General features: G+C 52.3%; 1 protein-coding gene across 1 annotated transcript; it reads left to right on the top strand.

Annotated features, from left to right (window-relative positions):
• The first annotated feature begins 2643 nt into the window (after positions 1-2643).
• CPN1 (carboxypeptidase N subunit 1) lies at positions 2644-14647 on the top strand. The gene is made up of 9 exons (XM_085325741.1): positions 2644-3255; positions 5994-6190; positions 6871-7026; positions 7351-7533; positions 9111-9222; positions 9982-10121; positions 10465-10564; positions 12194-12312; positions 14365-14647. The coding sequence occupies exons 1-9, from the start codon at positions 3033-3035 to the stop codon at positions 14494-14496; spliced, it is 1362 nt and encodes a 453-aa protein (XP_085181867.1). The 5' UTR covers positions 2644-3032; the 3' UTR covers positions 14497-14647.
• Positions 14648-15450: the final 803 nt, after the last annotated feature.

Consider the following 15450-nt stretch of genomic DNA (forward strand, 5'->3'; position numbering starts at 1 on the left):
GTCACAGGCCACTGAAAGCAGAGCGTGGGAGGAGATAGGGGAGGGGAGAGACCAAGCGCGGGCTTGTGCTGTTTTACTATAGTCCTATCTAGTGCTCTCCAGCTGCCAAGTAACACCAGCTAGCACTGGAAGTCTGCCCACCGCTTTTGCGTCGCCTTGGTTGCTGAGAACTGCGTGGAGAGTGGCTCTGCGGGAACTTAGCAACCCCGGTGMGGTGACGTGAGCAAGGCAAGGGTTTCCCACCACTGCGTGGGATGTCACCACTCCAAAATACCACCGGTTGCAGCTTTTCATACAGATAACGTTACCACGCTCACCCACGGATCTCTGCACAAGCTGCCAGGGTTTCCACCACTGCTGGATATGGATGCTTTGAAGGCAAACCCCGTGCGGTGCTTCGCTCGCTTTAATCTCTTCTTTGCACTGCTGCCTCTGCTCCAGCAAGCAAGAGGCCACCTGGCCTTCAGCTTGTCCAAGAGCCATCCCTGGTGAGCTGCCATCTGTCATATATGTGCATGGCCTTCCTGCTGCACTAGTGGCCCAGCTGCCCACCGCTGAGTGAACGGGCTCTTGTTAAATAGCTGCAACAACAACATCTCCTCCAGTGAGCCATGCAGCTTCCCCATCCTGGGTCCCTTCATCCCAAAACGTGCTGTCTCTGCTACCTGTCTTCTCACTGACTTCTTCCTTTCACTCCCTTCAGCTTCCAGATGGCAGCTGCTCTGCCATACCCTTGCTTAATGATTTTTCCTTGCTCTCCTACAAGTGCTTAGAGAAKCTGGCACCTCCAGCACCATTTCTCGTTAGCTGATCCAAGATGGGTGCGATGCTGTTCCTGCCTCTGAAAGCATATTACTCCAAGATTGACTGTCAAGCAGGGACGCCGTGGGATGGAGTTTAACTGGGAGAAGGCGTTAACATGAGTATTACTATCTTTGTATATGCAGAATATGTGGCTATTACTATCTTTATATACATGTAATATTCTTTTTTTTTCTGGTTGTCTCTACAGAAAATAGTTCTTCAAAAATAGGAACGTTAAGACTCCATTTTTTCCTGTTGAAAGAGGATATAAATGAGAGGAGGATGGGAGCTGGCACTTGCCATGCTGGGGCGGAGCGCCCTCTGCCTTGCTCCAACCCCTGGCTTGCACTCTTCGCTTTAGAGGCCATAAACAGGGACCCCCTGGTTTTACCCCTGCTCTTCCTGGGAAATGGGGGCAGGACAGCAGACTGCAAGCYAGGCAGATGTTGATGCAGGCAGGGAGGCACCTATACCCCATYTGGGTGTAGGTAGGCAATGCTGTGCTGGGGAAGAGGCAGCTAAAGAAACCCTTGTCGAGGGCTTGAGGGAGCCAGCATGGAGCTAGATGATGGCCAGCAAGGAGATGGTGGTTAAGCATGGTGTTGGCCACCCCAAGGAGCCCTTTGCTTATGGTGGGGGATGGTGGCAGGGGGAGCTCCTAACTGCGTGCTCACTAGCCAGTGTGGCAAGACCAAAGCACCTGCAGCATCTCTTAGCCAAGGAAGCCTTAGAGCTGGCACGTCCCAGTGCAATGGTATATCTTGGCTGTCTGCAGCTCACTACAGCAGCAACAGGGCTCTTGGGCAAGCATCAGSGGTGTCCTGATGAAAATCGCTGTCGGAGTGGCTGAATTGCTGGATTTCTAGCTCTGCTGGGCAAGGTTGCAAAGCCAGCCAGCCTGCTGCACAGAGCTTGCCCGCCTGCGGGCAGAGCACCGGGGCTCTTGGGCRATCGCTGCCTTCTGGGGCAAGGGAGCAAGAGGCAGAGAGGTGGAGGGGAACCAGATCCCCCAGGTCTAGAAACATCCTGCAGCTGTGTCTATAAATAAACAGCAGGGCATTTTCAGCTGCCTTTGGGCTCTTAAACTCACTTCTGCTGCCAGTCACTCCATGCTGTCCGAGAAAATTGTTGTACCCACTCCCCGCACACAGTGCKGGTGACTTCACCCCTCTGAGCCTGCTCTGCCCACTGGAACCTGCTCAGCAATTAGCTCCAAAATCAAACCCCATGTTGCCCCACGTGTCTCCTTGCGCTGCTCCTCAGGGAGCAAGGGCTCGGGGAGGGAGAGATGGGCTGGAAGATGGGCTRCCTTTAGAGCAAAGTCTCCCTTCCCTTCCCTTCCCTTCCCCAGGAGATGGGGCAGGAGAGCAGGATCAGAGCCTCAGGATCAGAGCTGGCGCAGCCCGGGGGGGCTTACAGCGGGAAAGGGGAGCTGCCAACCCTGCCAGCAGTTGGGCAAGGCTGGGGCCGGGCAGGCTGCAGAGAGCCGGGCAGCAGGGCAGAGGCGGCACGCGACGGTGCAGGATGCTCCGCGGACCCGCTCAGCGAGGGCGATCCCGGGCGATGCAGCGCCAGGCTCAGCGCCATCCCCGCTTTGCCGCTCTCTCGCCCCAAGAAACGGGCTCGGCGACGGGCACGCAGTTCCCCGGGGGGGGCCGAGACGAGGCCGATTGCAAACTCGCCCCCGAGGCGCTCGCCTCCCTGCTTTGCCGGGAGCCCCGACTCCCGCGAGGCGCCTTCCCCCCTGCCTGAGGTCTCCGTGTCTTTCCCCTCCTGGCAGCAGCGCTGGCGGGACGGCAGCTCCCAGGCTGCGCCGCTCTCTCGTTCCTGTGTATTTGGCAGCCCCGAAGCCCGCGGCGGCCAGTTTTCCAGCCCTGCGCTGCTTCTGCAGTGACAGCCAGTGGCTTCGGGGTCCTGTTTGCTATCCAGTTAATAAGTGAACTGGAATCAGTGAAACTTTCCAAAGACGGAGACGGGTTTCGGAGGCGATCGCAGCGCGAGGGTGCGCGAGGGCTGCTGCCGCYGCGGAGCATTCCTGCGCGGCGCCGGGGCCGCTGGGCCCCGCGGCGGAGCCCCCGCTCGCCGCGCTCCCACCCGCGGGCCCCCCGCCCCGCAGGTGCAGTGGGCTGGCACTTGGCTGGGAAACTGGAAAGAGCTGGTTCGAGTTTGCACTTTAGCTCCTGGCGGAAAGGGAGCCCCGCGATCCCGGCGCGGAGCGCGGCAGGGGGATGGCTCGGCTGCTCTGGCCCCTGCTGAGAGTCCTGCTGCTGCTGGAGGTGGCGGCCGCCGTGAGCTTTCTCCACCACCGCTACGAGGAGATGGTGCAGGCCCTCTTCAGCGTGCAGAACGAGTGTCCCTACATCACCCGGATTTACAGCGTCGGCCGCAGCGTCGAGGGGCGGCATCTCTACGTGCTGGAGTTCAGCGACTACCCGGGGATCCACGAGCCCTGTGAGTACGGGGGCCGGGGCAGGGGCGCGCACGTGAACCTGCACGCGCRGCCCGCCCGCGCGTGAGCTGCAGCTCGGCCCTGGCAGACGTTTTGTGCAGAGCTCCTCCGGCTTTTAAACTCGGTGCTGCAGCGACTTGCGCCCTGGGGATCCTCACGGGTGACCCTGCCTCGGACCACGCGGGCGCCGTGCGTTGCGGCAGGCTCGCACGAAAACCCAGGCGAGCCCGTCCCGGCGTCCCCGTGTCACTCGCTTGGCGCCTCCCATACCACCCGCTCCCTCCCAAAACTCGGGGTCAGGCAGGGAGGGAGAGAGGCGCGGGCAGGAGGATGCAGAGCGGTGCAAGGGGAGAGCGCGGCCCTGCCTCCCCAGCCCCACAGCAAGGCGGCAGCCCACGCTGGGTGCYGGGAGCCAGCGCTGGGCTCGTGCCGCCCCGCCAGCCTGGCCGGGCCACGCGACACCTGAGGCAGCCGGTGTCAGCGACGCCACGTGGCCCCGCTGGCAGCACCGGCATCTCGAGCTGCTACGGCCGCAGCTCCCGGCTCGGCCATCAGCAACCAGCGCCGGGGATCGAGGGTGCCGGCTGGCTCCCTGGCTGGCAGGGCACCGCACGGGGCTCTCTTGCACCCCTCCTCGTGCCCGCTGGAAGAGATGCAAGCTTGGCTCTGTCTCCTTTTTTACAGGAGCTTTTTGCCCTCTCAATGTCCGGCTTGCGTGCTGGCACAGTTACATGCAGGACACCCGTTTGGCGCAGCAAAAGCACCCTCGGTGCTGAGGGTGTTTCCCTGCTCACTGGGGTCAAGGAGCAAACGAGGGACCCTAGMCACTCCATTGGATTTTATACTTACAGAACTGCAGAAAATCAGACGGGAAACGCTTAGGAGGTGACCTAGCCCTTCCCTAGCCCCATGCAGGCTCAGCTTGTCCTACTCCGTGCCAGCAGCCCTGCAGCAGCAGGGGCATRATATGGTGGCAGCCTGGACTTCTTGCCCAGTTTCTTCTATCTTGGGCCATCCTCAAAGCACGATATTTTCAGCTTGTAGTACGAAGGCTATGGGAATCTGTGGATGCCTTTTGAAGGCTGTGGAAAGAAACTATGAAAAGCAAGCCTAGAGTCAGTGSACTTGCATGCAATAATTAAAGTTTGTTTGTCCGTGTGGGTAATGTTTATGGGTCTGCAACTTGAAAAAGGCTGGCAAGTCCTGCCAACAAAGCAGAGAAGAAGGAGTCCCTACAGAGATCTTTTTTTGAAAAAATAAAGGCTGCACGTATCGCCAAGGCATTTTTATAGATTTAATAACTGGATTACTTAATTAAATCAGTTCTCATTTCTCCTGAAATCTAACCAAGTCAACACATGTTGCCTGCCTGCAGTGTCCTTTTCTGAGCCACAGCGCTCAGAAGGTCAAAGGCAAAGGACATGGAAAAGCAGTATCTTTTGGCTGAACTAGAATTTTTTGTAGAATTTGTCTTTAACATGTCTAGAAACATTGCCTGCCTCCTGTATGGTGAAGGCATGAGGAGATTTGGATCCAGCAGGCAACTGGCTAGTGGAGCTGTGGTGAGTTTTGCTCTGGGGACCCCCACAGGTCCCCCGTGCTCGGACCATGCAGGTCCCACGCGTTGCAGCAGGGCTGGGTGCTGCCACCGTGGTCCTCATCACTACTGGCCATTGAAAAACTGATGGTACAATGTGAGTTTTCAGCTGTGTCAACCCAGTATTTGTGCTGACACCCCATTTTGTCTTTACCCTTTCATTTGAGACTTAGGCTCCCTTTTAATTGAATGCCCACGGTATCTCTCATCTTACCAGTGCTGATTCCAGTCTGCAAAAGGACCTTTCTTCTCTCCCAAGTGACTCAAAAGCCTGGCTTGCCTGGGGCAGGGAGAGCTTAGCCCACCCCTCACATTCTGCCTCTCCTTCAGCAAAGCAGTGAATGCTGCTCTATGCCTGCAATCTCTGAATCTGTATTTCAAGGCCTAATTTTAGAAAAGTCAGTGGCAAGAGACTTTTTCTCGTTGTACTGCAGCTTCCTAAGGGATAGTCTGATTTATATTCACCCCTCAGCTGCCCAGGGCTCCTTCAGGCTCTTGCATGTGTCCTGAAGGTGAGAAACTACTGCTGCCTCCCTCTAGCATCAGGCACAAGAGTCGGAGGGCTTAAAAGCAGCAGCTGGAGGAGAATGTGTTTTTCTAGTGAAAGACTGGACTAGCCCAAAGCCAGGGACTGATCATATCCCACAGAGTAACCTAAAGCTGCTTAAAGAGTGTGGGGCCAGGAATGTGACATGCTGGTGAGAAGTGCAAACAGCTAAGGGCAGAGACAGGAGTAAATGGCCTGTCCTCTCCTCATCTGCCCGCTGCGTGCCCTGGAGGCCTCCTCAGCACCGGGCTCGGAGTAACAGCATACTGGGATGGCCAACACTCCCAGGCACGGTAGCTACCTCTCCCCAGCCCAGGGACACCAGAAACACCAGAAATTACACATCCTCCTGCTTATTCCAAAGGCAAGCAGAAACTCATTGCCAAGCCTGGGCTGCTCCTGCATCCTGTGATGAACGGGAAGGTAGCCCATAAGAGAACTGTGCTTTTCTTGATCACTACCGTTTGCATTTTCCAAGGGAAAGGGACATTTCACACCATTTGTCGGAGGGTTCCTTGGGCTCTCTACAGTGGGAACTGGCTCTTCCCTAGTCCTGGTTCCTGCTGATGGTATCTTTGCTCTCTTGCTTTTTCCAGTGGAGCCAGAGTTCAAATATGTTGGGAACATGCATGGCAATGAGGTGCTGGGCCGCGAGCTGCTGCTGCAGCTCTCTGAATTCCTGTGTGAGGAGTATCGCCGGGGCAATGAGCGGGTCACACGCCTCATCCACGACACGCGCATCCACATCATGCCCTCCATGAACCCTGATGGCTATGAAGTGGCTGCCAAGCAGGTACCAGGCAAGCAATTGCCTCATCCAGCTGGGTAGGGGTGGAAAGCCCTTCAAAAATGGGCTCTTCTGGGTTCCCTTTGATCCACTGCTAGATGTCCCCCCCCCCGATGAATTTGGTCTCCTCAGCTGGCAGCGCTCTGCTGCTCACCTCCCATGTCCTGACCCAAGTGGACCTAGCAGGTTGTAGTCCAGCTTCCCACACACATGCCCAGGATACCAGGTCCTCAGCACTCAGCTGAAGCACCCTGGCGGTGGACAAGACCCTGCCCTAGGCTAGGGAGGTGGTAGAGAAGAGGCAGCTGAATGCCACTGTCATGAGCAGGTGGGGCAGGAGGGCTGCATGGAGCAGAAAGCGTCCAGCGCCCACCTCTCCAAATCTAACCCATTCCTTCGTGTCACCAGCCGTGGAGGGGGAGGGTTAGTTTGTTCAAGGCTCTTTCATCTGAGGTATATTGTTTATTTGGCATGTGCCTTGCTTTGAGACTCTGGAAAATGGAGATATTATTATCGACTTTCCTCTGTCAGTACCAATATTCTTTATTCTCCTGCCAACARTAACACACATGCTGTGACTCAAAGCCACCAGAGAGCCCTTACAATGGCCGGTCTCAGCAGCTCTGACACCGAGCTTGCCTGTGCCCACACTGTACTCACCTGGCTGATACAACTTTGCCCCACAGGGCCCGGACAGCATTGGGTACTTGACTGGGAGGAACAACGCCAATGGAGTGGACTTGAACCGCAACTTCCCTGACCTCAACACCTTCATGTACTACAATGGGGAAATTAGTGGGCCAAACCACCACATCCCTCTGCCAGACAACTGGAAAAGTCAGGTACCGGTCTGGGATGCTGAGAGTGCTACAACATCCTCCTATAGGGACCCAGCACCCAAAATATATGCATTCTCCTTYGCCTTGCACACAACTTGTTCATGCCTCCTGCATGCACAGAAACAACCTGCTTCTCCTCATATCACAACTTGCACCTCTATCAGGTGCAAGGGCTGAAGCAGACAAATTGCCAGGAGGGCTGACATGACTGATCATGCCACAGCCTGCTGTGGGGCAGCAGCTCAGCCCAGGGGTGGCTGAGCCTACCTCTCTGTCCCTAGCTTCATCTCTGTGGTTCTGCTCTCATTAGCCCTCTTCTCCTTGCAGGTGGAGCCAGAGACACTAGCTGTGATTCAGTGGATCAGCAACTACAATTTTGTGCTCTCAGCCAATCTGCATGGTGGAGCTGTAGTGGCAAATTACCCCTATGATAAGTCTCATGACCAGCGGTTCAGGAACCACCGGCGCACAGCTAACACACCTACCCCTGATGATAAGCTGTTCCAGAAGGTGAGCAAGGGCCATCAAGGGCAAGGGCTGTTCCCACAGCCCCAGAAAAATGGAGATGTGAATTTTTCTAGGTCATTGACTTGTAGGAGCTGACTCAAGAAACATGTAGGCAATAGCTGTTAGCACACATGGTATTTCTGACGGCCACAGACTTGCCGGCCAAGACAGACCATTCCTGCCACAGGCAGGTCCCACAACCCAGCCAGGCTAATCTTAACCYTCAGCAGTCCCTTCCTCTTCAATGTCATGCCTGGATTCCCCATAATTCTGCTACCAGCAGTATCTTCAGTCTTGCCATCAGCCCCACCAGCCAGAGCTGGAGCTTGCTCCCTGCTTTACTAAAGCTTCATAGCATGTATCTCTGTGTGCAGGATTTTCCTAGAGAGGTAGCAGGACCTGGCTGGAAGTTTGGTGAGAGCAGGATAAGGGAGGTCAGTGTCCTGCAGGGAATAGTGGATGGGGAGGAATAAGGTACAGAATGAAAAGAGACCAAGAACATACACAGAAATCATGGAAAATCTCAGTACATGGTGCTGAGCYTGCTAGTATTAGCTGAGGCCCGTGGTTTTTCTCCATCGTTAAAAAGTCCCAGAAAACAGTGTCTTCAGTCACTGCTGCCATTAGGAAATACAGGAATGCTGCACAGAATAAGCAAGTTTGTATTAGAACAGTTAATGAAAAAAATAAGTTTAAGCTAGAGTTCAGCCGTTTTTGGAAGCATAGGCAATGGAGGGGCTTGCCAGGACCTGCTGTGATCAGGGCTGCACTCCGACCCACATGGAAAGAGGCTGCAGTCAGGGGTGTCAGCTAATGACACGCACATAGCTTCAGAGGTCAGAAATGTAGTGAAGTAACTGTTTTCCTGCTGAGAGGAACATGAGATTACACCAACACCTGAGCTATAATACAGAGGTGTAAAGTTTGCGTTAGGAAATGCAAACACCAGTCTCTCTTAAACTTGGTCTTATGCAGAGGACAGGCTTTGGAGCCACTGTCCCAGTTTTGAACCTGCTTTCATGTCTAAAAGTAATCAGTAATCTCTGATAAGGGCAATAAACAAACAGATGCCAGAAACAGAAGTTGCCCAAAGCCTTTCCTAGTACAAATTCTTCTGATACATATGATATCTGCCTCAGGATTGACACTGGTGCAAGTTTTCCTTGCATGGAGCAGTCTGGGTATCAGCTCCCCTGACTAGCGCGGTTTGCTGCCTGGGGGCCTGCATGGTTGGGGACGAGCACTTCTGTGCGGGCCAGCACCCTCCGTTCCCTTCACCTTAGTGGGAGCAAGGCAGAGGCTGTTTGTGGTATCAGCAAGCCTCCAGCTTGCCCAATTTCTACTCTTCTCCCTCCTCCTTCATCTGCCTACATTTCCTAGTCGTCTCCACCATGGGTTGGATTTCATGGCAGTAAAATACAGGAACCGGACTGCTGTCTGACCTCCTTGCCACATGCCCCAGTTAAGACTGTCCGTGAGCAGGAATGTTGCCCCCAGACCTGGCGTGGTGGCTGGGCAGCAGTCAGCCAGCACAGCTGCCTGCTGCTGGAGCCCTGACCTGCTGGGTGCTCTCTCTGCAGCTGGCCAAAACCTACTCGTACGCACACGGCTGGATGCACCGAGGCTGGAACTGCGGGGACTACTTTGCTGATGGCATCACGAATGGGGCCTCCTGGTACTCGCTCAGCAAAGGTAAGGGCTGGATAGGAAAGACGGTGAGGGGAGGGGAGAAAGCTGGGAACAGGGTGTGGAAGAGTCTGGGAAGGGGTAGAGAGCTGGGGGGTGGACCCCAACACAAGAGCTCAGGGATAGTGCTGGGGAGAGGGCAGGGAAGGGCTGTGGCAGCACTGTGACCATTACTAGACACTGTTTTGGTGTCTACATCTCCAAAAGGACAAGGGAAATTGGAAGTGGCTTGGGACAGAGCAAAAAAAAAAAGAGGTTTGAAAAGATCTGCCACATGCTGACAGAATAAGGAAGCATTAAGCTGTTGGTGTATCCAAGAATGCCTGTGAGATAACTCCATTAAGGCCCAAAACTGTGGATATAGGAAATACATTTCTTACAGCTGCTGGCTTATGAAAAATCCTGTACATGAGGAAACTGAAAATCAGCAATTAGGTAAAAGAAAAGATTGGAGAGTAACTGGAAAGGGAGACATGGCCCCTGAGGTGCAAAACCTCCTGGAGTTTCTAAAGGCAGAGAAATGAATGACCTGCTTGAAGGAAAGAATGAGACAGCCACAATGGGATGGGGCTGCACAGGGGGGAGCAAGAGCTAGTCTCACTACTTGGAGGGAGAAAGGCTGCACCTGCAGAGGAAGGAAGGAGAGCTGGGCTGTTCTGGTATATAATAAATATGGGCCAATACACCTGGGACATGGAAGTGGGGAGGGAAAGGGGCCTTGTGTTCCCTGTTGGCCTGGCCATGGATCTTTTTCTCTTCTTTCAGGCATGCAGGACTTCAATTATCTCTACACCAACTGCTTTGAAATCACCCTGGAGCTGAGCTGCAATAAATTCCCCCCTGAGGAGGACTTGGAGCGGCAGTGGATAGCCAATCGGGAGGCCCTTGTTGCTTTTATTGAAGAGGTAAGGAGGCAACCCTGGGACCTTCGCCCTTCCCTGTAAATCAGTGGGCCCTGGCCCTGACGGTAGGAGACCAGCAGATGCTGGGAGGGAGGGAGGAAAGTTACAGGGATTGCTGGGTGCACTGGAAGGGGAGTTGGAAGCCAGTCACAGAGCTCGCTGGGGGCACTGAAAAGGGTGTTGGCAGGCTTTGGAGAGGCTGTTGTGCTCTGGACTGGCCTTGCTGGGGAGCCAAGGGTGCAGAGAAGGGCAGAGGTGTCCCCAGAGCTCTGCTCTCCTCCAGTGCCCTGCAATACCCTCTTGAGTACAAGGGCTATAATGCAAGAATCTCCCTCTCTCCCTGCAGATTCACCAGGGCATCAAAGGGATGGTGTCAGATGAGAACAACAATGGCATTGCACGAGCAGTGATTTCTGTCCAGGGGATCAGCCACGATGTCACCTCTGGTGGGTTGTTGATCTCCTTATACCACGTTTGGATAGAGCCTCTCTGAAGCTATCTGTGCTATGTGTGAAGGGGTCAGCAGGTGACACCACAATATGTGTGGCCAGCACATTTTGCATTTTACAAGCACTGGCTGTGAGAAGTTAGCAGTGCATAGAGAGTATCTTACTAATGCTGCTGCCCATGAGTGTGCTGGACCAGGAAAAAGCTGGGTTCAGTGCATCTGGACTGAAGGCTCAGAGGATGCAACTGTCATTTGGAAAGGGTGAAATCTGGAAAAGGATTTTCTGGTTTCATCCTTTTCTCTAAATGGTCTATTTTCAAGTGCAGGCATAGTGTGTGGCAACAGATCATGTCAGATACCTGTAAGAACAGAGAGAATAAAGCTGTAGCTGAGAGGGTAGGAACAATCCTCTAATGAATAAGAAATAGTATAGTCCATAGGAGCCAAGACAAAGGGGGCAAAGGGCTGCAGCATGCTATGTGGACAAAAATAGAAAAATGGAGAGGGCTTAGGAAAGAAAGAGGCAAGAGTTGAAAAGCAAACATCATTCTGAGGGACTTCAGAAAGCTCCTATTTTATTTGAGAGCGGAAAATACACTTGTATATTACCAAAGAGAAGGTTGGAGGAACAACTTACTCAAGCACAGAAGTATCTACACAGAGCTCAAATATGTGCTAGCAAAGGATGCAACAGCAGACCAAGAAGGGCTGAAAGTCCAAGCTAGAATTTAGTTTAGCAATGAATAGCCACTTCAATTYATCCAAGTTGTGGTGGTTTCTCCTTTGGTGGCAGATGCTTAACTTCCTATTCGTAAACATGTTTCTCCAATTTGACTAGACAGTATGGACTGACCACACAAAATAGCCTGTATTCCAGCTTTCCAGAGGTCAAACAATCAAATCATCGAAATTCCTTCTGGTTATAGGTTTGTGACTCAGTGGCACTCTGATATTTGGCAGTTACTATGCCAACCTGCATAGGCATAAGGGGAGTGCGCAAGAGATCACAGACTCACAGATGTGCTGGCTGGAAGGGCCCTCCATGGTTTCCAGTCTGACCTCCACTTGTAGCAGGATTATCCCTAGCGCTAGATCTGATCAGACATCGCTCTCTCCAGCCGAGTCTTGCAGAATTCCAAGAATGGAAGAATTGGGCAGGAGAGCAGCTGAGCTATTTTTTGACAGTTCCAACGTGTATCATCTGAGCTGATGAAACCCTGCTGAAAATCCAAACATGGCAAAATTCTAAGCAACAGGAATTAAAGATTGTATTATGCATAAGGAGTCATGGAGCTTAGGTTTGCTATTTTCTGACTGGCAAGTGCTCAGATTTGCAACTTCAGTGTTCCTAAGGACAGGCACAGCTAATATTGCTGTACCATCCCATTTCATCTGGCATTTACTTGCAGACTTCTACTGAGTAGCACRAATGAGCTCTCACTTCCAGGCCACCAATGCACATCCAGCCTAGCAGCAGCCAGCAAATTTGAAAGAGAAGACAAAAATTGCCTGGATTTTGGAGACTAAGCACCCTAGAGGAAGTACCCTCAGCAAGAGCCAGTGGGATATTTTTTTAAGCTGTTCCCTGTGCGTCCTGACTGCCTTCTCTTCCCATCATATGCTTTAGGTGACATGGGGGACTATTTCCGGCTGCTCCTGCCTGGCACTTACACGGTCACAGCCTCTGCAGAGGGTTATCAGCCCCAAACAGTGACAACGACAGTGGGCCCAGCTGCACCTTCATTGGTGAGTCAAGCTGAGTAGTCATGAGGGTGTCTCAAAAGGTCTTCACCTTGGGGAGAAAGAAACACAGCAGAGGATGTCCAATTACAGGCACAGATGGGTTGTAAAGCCTAGTCAGCGGCTACAGACTGTCTGCCAGAACCATAGAGCTTCCTGCAGTTCACAATGAGGAATGGGCAAAGGAAATGCCATGTGCCCCTTGATTCCTTGCAAAGAGCCCTCAGCTAGACTGGGCTTTGTGCTGGCTCCTGTGTAGCTCTGCCTCTTTGGGGAGAAGTGGGGCTGTGCCCAGCCATTGGCAGGCTGGCTGCAGTATCTGCTCCTGAGCTCTGCCTCCATCCTCCCCACTCTTTCCAGGGTGTGATAGTTTGGAGGCAGCATCTGTCCCCTAGCCCCATTGCTCCATGAATTTCAGTTCTCTGCCATTCAGTGCGTCCTGACCTGGGACAAACACATAAGCAAACTCACAGCAGGAGGCTGAGGTCTGCTCTTCTTCCTGTTGACAGCTCCCAAGACAGGTTGGGGCTGGTGCTACTGAAGAATAGCCAAGCACCTTTGGGAGGCAGAGTTGGACCAGGTGCTCTTGACAGCAGTGTGGCTCTTGCAATGTCCTTCCTAGGGCAGGCAGGATGGCTAGAAAGTGGGTTATAAAAAGTAGTGGGTGGYGATCCCTGCCCCTCAGTGTTGTCGTGTGAATGCAGTAGGACCTCAGATGCAGTCTCTTTGGAAGAGTGGAGGACTGGCAAGAACCCCCCTGATTGTGGCATCCTGACACACATCATATGCTTCACTTCATATACTGGTCAAAGCTCTGCCTTAAATACATTGCGGTGGGTCTCCCACCCTCCTTTTCTTCATCCCACCCTACACAGCCTCTGAAGCTCTTCCAGAGCTTCCCTTTTCTTAGGGTTAGAAACCTTTTAATTTTCAGCCTAAATTTATTCATGGTCAGTTTATCCCTACTTGTTCCTATGCCAACATTGTGCTTTAAATAGCTCCTCTTCTTCCCTGGTATTTATTCCCTGATGTATTTATAGAGATCTGTCATGCCCACTCCTAGCCTTTGTTTTGCTAGATTAAGCATCCAGCTCTTTGGCGTTCCTTTGTAAAATTGATTTTGCTTTTACCACATTACTGTAGACTACTTGATTTGTTCTCTGATGGTCTGATTTGCAGATCTCCACTCACAGCAGCCCACCGGTCTTCATGTCCCTCCATCCCTAGAGCACGTTGTACCCCACTTTCATTCTGTCCCTCTCACAGAGAATCTATGTTGCCCCGTTCCAGTTTCACCTTTCTCTGTGGTCTCCCCATTCCCCGTCTATGTGATGCAATGTCCTGCATGTTCACTAATCCCTTTCTCCTATAAYCGCTTGCACTGTTGTTGTCCACTCTCTCTCATATATCCTCCTGCAGTTTTGCAGGCATTGCTCTACCTCACCAGTCCAGCTTCCTGCCTGGCCTCCATCCCATTCCCACCATTAAGTGGTTTGCATGTCTTGTTCCACCTCTACCCACAGCCATTTTTTTTTTTTTTGATCTTTGTTTGGCTGGGTGGTTATTTTCTCCCTGGAAGCTTTTGCCTAGACCTTCTAGAAGCACTTGTTGACTGATTAAACAGGATTCAGCTAACCAGATGCAAATAAAAAGGTTTGTCTAGCCTACATTATTGTCTGTATTAAATATTCAGAGATGCAAAGCAATGCTATTCCTCTACTCTCTGATGGGAAAAGATGAAGAAAGAGTGCAGCTCAATCATTTGCCTTTCACAGCTCATCTTCCAAACCATCCTAGGACATTCCTTTGCCCTAGGAGCAACTCTCTGCATAAGAAATATAGCTGTTTTTTGGGACAAGATTTTCCATGGGCAAATTGCTTCCAGCTGATTTAAGCACTGAGTTCCCATTGTATCATAACACTAGCTGAGGTCCCTTATTGGCAATGCTTGTCTTGGCCGAAGAGCTTAAAAGATTAGCTGCAGGGGCAGGATCCTGCAGTCCTGAGCCAGCAGGAGACACACACTGTGTAACATAGTTATTTTTGTTCTTTCCTCAGGTGCATTTCCAGCTCAAACAAGACGTGGTGAGGAAGCCCCCAGAGCGTAAAACCTCAGGCACACGCACAAACAATAAAGCCCTTCAGAAGARGGTAGTGCCAAGAGCCACCCACCGGCGGACCCAAAGATGAAGACAGCTCCCTTGGCTGAGAGCTGGGGGAAGCCGTTATATGTATGAGGCCTGGCTGATGACTCCAGCCAGTGAACTTTCCAAAAGTCCAGCATGAAACTAGCTTTAATTATTAGATTATTAAATGAGGAAGTATTTAAACCCTGAGCAAATAGTGAAGTCATTCACAGCAGAATGTGCCTAGGCTGCAGTTCCCAGGGCAGAGTGTCCATAGCTGCTGACCTGCTCTCCTGCACTCAGTCCAGCTAGGTCAGCTCTGCTCACTTTATTCTTGGACTCAACTCAGTTGCTACAGGCCCCATAAGATGTTTAAACATTGGTGCACAGCAGACAATGAATCCTGGCCCTGGTCTTTGACGGTCGGGCTCAATCTGGGCACACAGATCCAGCACTAGTACTCTGGGTGTGAGTCCCATGCTTCTCCCTCAGGTAAGGATGGGAACTACCTGTAAACCTCAAATTTGGGAAGGTTGGGCAGGTTGGTAGGTCACTTTTATAGCACTTTGTGATGTGACAGCTCTGAACACAGTCTGTCCCCTATGCAYAGCACAGCTATTACTGGTTAGCAACTCCACAGGTAAGAATGCAGCACTGGGATATGGTGGTCCAAAGTCATCTCCTGGCTGGTGATGCCACATTTATTTTGCTGCACAGATTGGACTTTCTGGTATCTGGTTTGGATTATTTGTAGTCAGACTGGCTGAACTGATACACACTGGCAAAAGCAATGGATAATCCTGTCTCCTGAAGGTCTGCTCTAGCCAGCACAAGCTATTAGTCTCAGCATAGGTGATACTGGGTGAGTTCTGACAACTAGTCATAAATAGGAGTGTAAAATAGGTGAGGGTTTGGAGGGGGAAAAGTCTCCAAACTTAAGGTTCTGTGCAACAGGGAAATACGGATACATAACTGTGATGCTAGCAATGTGCCATGCCAGCACAGAGCTAGGCACGTG

This window comes from Rhea americana, unplaced genomic scaffold, assembly GCF_003343005.1.
Source record: "Rhea americana isolate MKP2758 unplaced genomic scaffold, rheAme1 scaffold_122, whole genome shotgun sequence".
In the NCBI taxonomy this organism is placed as follows: Eukaryota; Metazoa; Chordata; class Aves; order Rheiformes; family Rheidae; genus Rhea; species Rhea americana.